Source organism: Limulus polyphemus, unplaced genomic scaffold (genome assembly GCF_000517525.1).
Source record: "Limulus polyphemus unplaced genomic scaffold, Limulus_polyphemus-2.1.2 Scaffold5033, whole genome shotgun sequence".
NCBI lineage: Eukaryota > Metazoa > Arthropoda > Merostomata > Xiphosura > Limulidae > Limulus > Limulus polyphemus.
Genome location: NW_013670643.1, coordinates 13,111 through 15,690, shown reverse-complemented (window position 1 = coordinate 15,690; position 2,580 = coordinate 13,111). Strand labels below are relative to the sequence as shown.

Genomic DNA, 2,580 nt, shown 5'->3' with positions numbered 1-2,580 from the left:
TGAAAAGAAAAGAAAGATTTTTTAAAGCCAAACATTTTCATGAATAGGTCAAACTGCAGCGTACGTTTATGGCTATCAGAAAGTAAGAATACAATAGTTTTAAATTACTACAAGGGTATTGAGAGAAGAGAATTAGTACAAGGGTACTGACAGAAGAGAATTAGTACGAGAGTACGGACAGAAGAAAATTAGTACGAGAGTACGGACAGAAGAGAATTAGTACAAGGGTACTGACAGAAGAGAATTAGTACAAGGGTACTGACAGAAGAGAATTAGTACAAGGGTACTGACAGAAGAGAATTAGTACGAGAGTACTGACAGAAGAGAATTAGTACGAGGGTACTGACAGAAGAGAATTAGTACGAGGGTACTGACAGAAGAGAATTAGTACGAGGGTATTGACAGAAGAGAATTAGTACTAGGATATTGACAGAATAGAATCAGTACGAGGGTATTGACAGAATAGAATCAGTACGAGGGTATTGACAGAATAGAATTAGTACGAGAGTACGGACAGAAGAGAATTAGTACAAGGGTACTGACAGAAGAGAATTAGTACGAGGGTAGTAACAGAAGAGAATTAGTACGAGGGTAGTAAACAGAATAGAATTAGTACGAGGGTATTGACAGAATAGAATTAGTACGAGGGTATTGACAGAAGAGAATTAGTACAAGGATATTGATGTACAAGGGTGAAATAATTTGAATTAGATCAATGTTATACTTCCTACATACCTGACATCTTTATCAATCTGAAGCAAGACCTCATTATCTTTGAAGAATGTTACCCATTTACTCTCTGGATTCGGATTTAAAGGCTAGAAAATACATTTCAATCATTACAAATACTATAAACTGTATCATGAACAACAATAAACATCTTATAATTAAATAAGAAAATAAGTGAAATACACAATATTTGTTTGCATGTGAATTAGGCTACATTATACTACATGTTGAGCTACAGAAGTCTTCAAATAATGAATGCAGTTCTGTCCGAAGAAATGGAATCCATGAGCAGGCACGATTCAAATCCATGGCAGTGTTTACAGTGTGCTTTAGAGTTGAGTTATTTTAATATCTTGAGTCTTTTGTTTGCCTGTAGTTTCATAACTGCTTATTTAATGTTTTTGAAATAACAAAGGCAAAATTATTCCAACATATGATCATAAAATATAAAAAAAATTATAATTCTAAGAAGTGTGTTATTGTGAGAGCTAACTTGTTAATGAATAGCCTAAAATTAAATAAAGTGAAACATGATACAAAGCAAACCCTTACCAAAAATAAGCCAAATAAAATAACGTTTTTCAAGAATACAGAAAGCCTGAAAACCCCCAAGATGAAGCTAGAGTCAGCTAGACACAATAGGCTATCTCTATCATGCCCACCAACAGTGTGAGCCCTCAGACTTACCGTTGAGCCACTGGGTACAACCTAGTGTCAAAGTCTGAACGATTCAGTACAACAACAAATATACAAAGGTAACTATAGTGATTCCATTCCCTGTACTGCAGTGTTTAACAGTATTTTACGTAAGTGATTCCATTCACCGTACTGCAGTGTTTAACAGTATTTTACGTAAGTGATTCCATTCACCGTACTGCAGTGTTTAACAGTATTTTACGTAAGTGATTCCATTCACCGTACTGCAGTGTTTAACAGTATTTTACGTAAGTGATTCCATTCACCGTACTGCAGTGTTTAACAGTATTTTACATAAGTGATTTCATTCACAGTACTGAAGTGTTTAACAGTATTTTACGTAAGTGATTCCATTCACCGTACTGCAGTGTTTAACAGTATTTTACGTACAACTATTCTGAGAAAATAATTCTAGTATGCACGTACACAGCTTGGTTCCTATTTAATTTAGATTATAGGTGTGACAAGATGAAACATGCATGCAATTATGTTTACAACTTTTAAGAGTCTTGAAATAACAAGCAAATAATGTAATAAAAACGATAACATACGTGGTCCTCCAACATAGCACCCGATTCCAAATCATGGTTTTCATTCAATCCCAAGTTAACAACAGTTTCTCGTACAAAGTTATCGTAAGTCTCTCTGTAATGAAAGGTGGAGTGTACTATTATAAACCCTCAACCCTTATATGAATAGCTTTACTTAACAGTAGGTTTTCACATCATAGTTACATTAATGTTAAATTTAACAGCTTCAATAGCTTGACAGATCACATGTATCTGCGTCATCCCAGTGCTCCCACTGAGGGTGAATGAAGAGGGATATCCGTTACTATTATGTTAAATATCAATCTTGTTCCCTCTATTAACAGTATCACAAAGCTACACAACGGGCTATCTGTGCTCTGCCCACCACAGGTATAAAAACCCAGTTTCTAGCAATGTAAATCTGCAGACATATCGCTGTGCTACTGGGGGGGCACGCATGATGGAATGTTTCAAGACTGAGACATCACCGACTGACTCACAGGAGATAATTATATACAGCTATAGTTGCACTGACCGACTCACAGGAGATAATTATATACAGCTATAGTCGCACTGACTGACTCACAGGAGATAATTATATACAGCTATAGTCGCACTGACTGAC

General features: G+C 35.7%; 1 protein-coding gene across 1 annotated transcript in view; it reads right to left on the bottom strand.

The window, feature by feature from the left end:
- LOC106472035 (TBC1 domain family member 13-like) overlaps positions 1-2,580 on the bottom strand; it is a 15,471-nt gene that overhangs the window by 7,238 nt on the left and 5,653 nt on the right. The window contains 2 exon segments of the mRNA XM_022400639.1: positions 736-818; positions 1,977-2,070. Coding sequence (XP_022256347.1) covers positions 736-818; positions 1,977-2,070 — 177 coding nt within the window.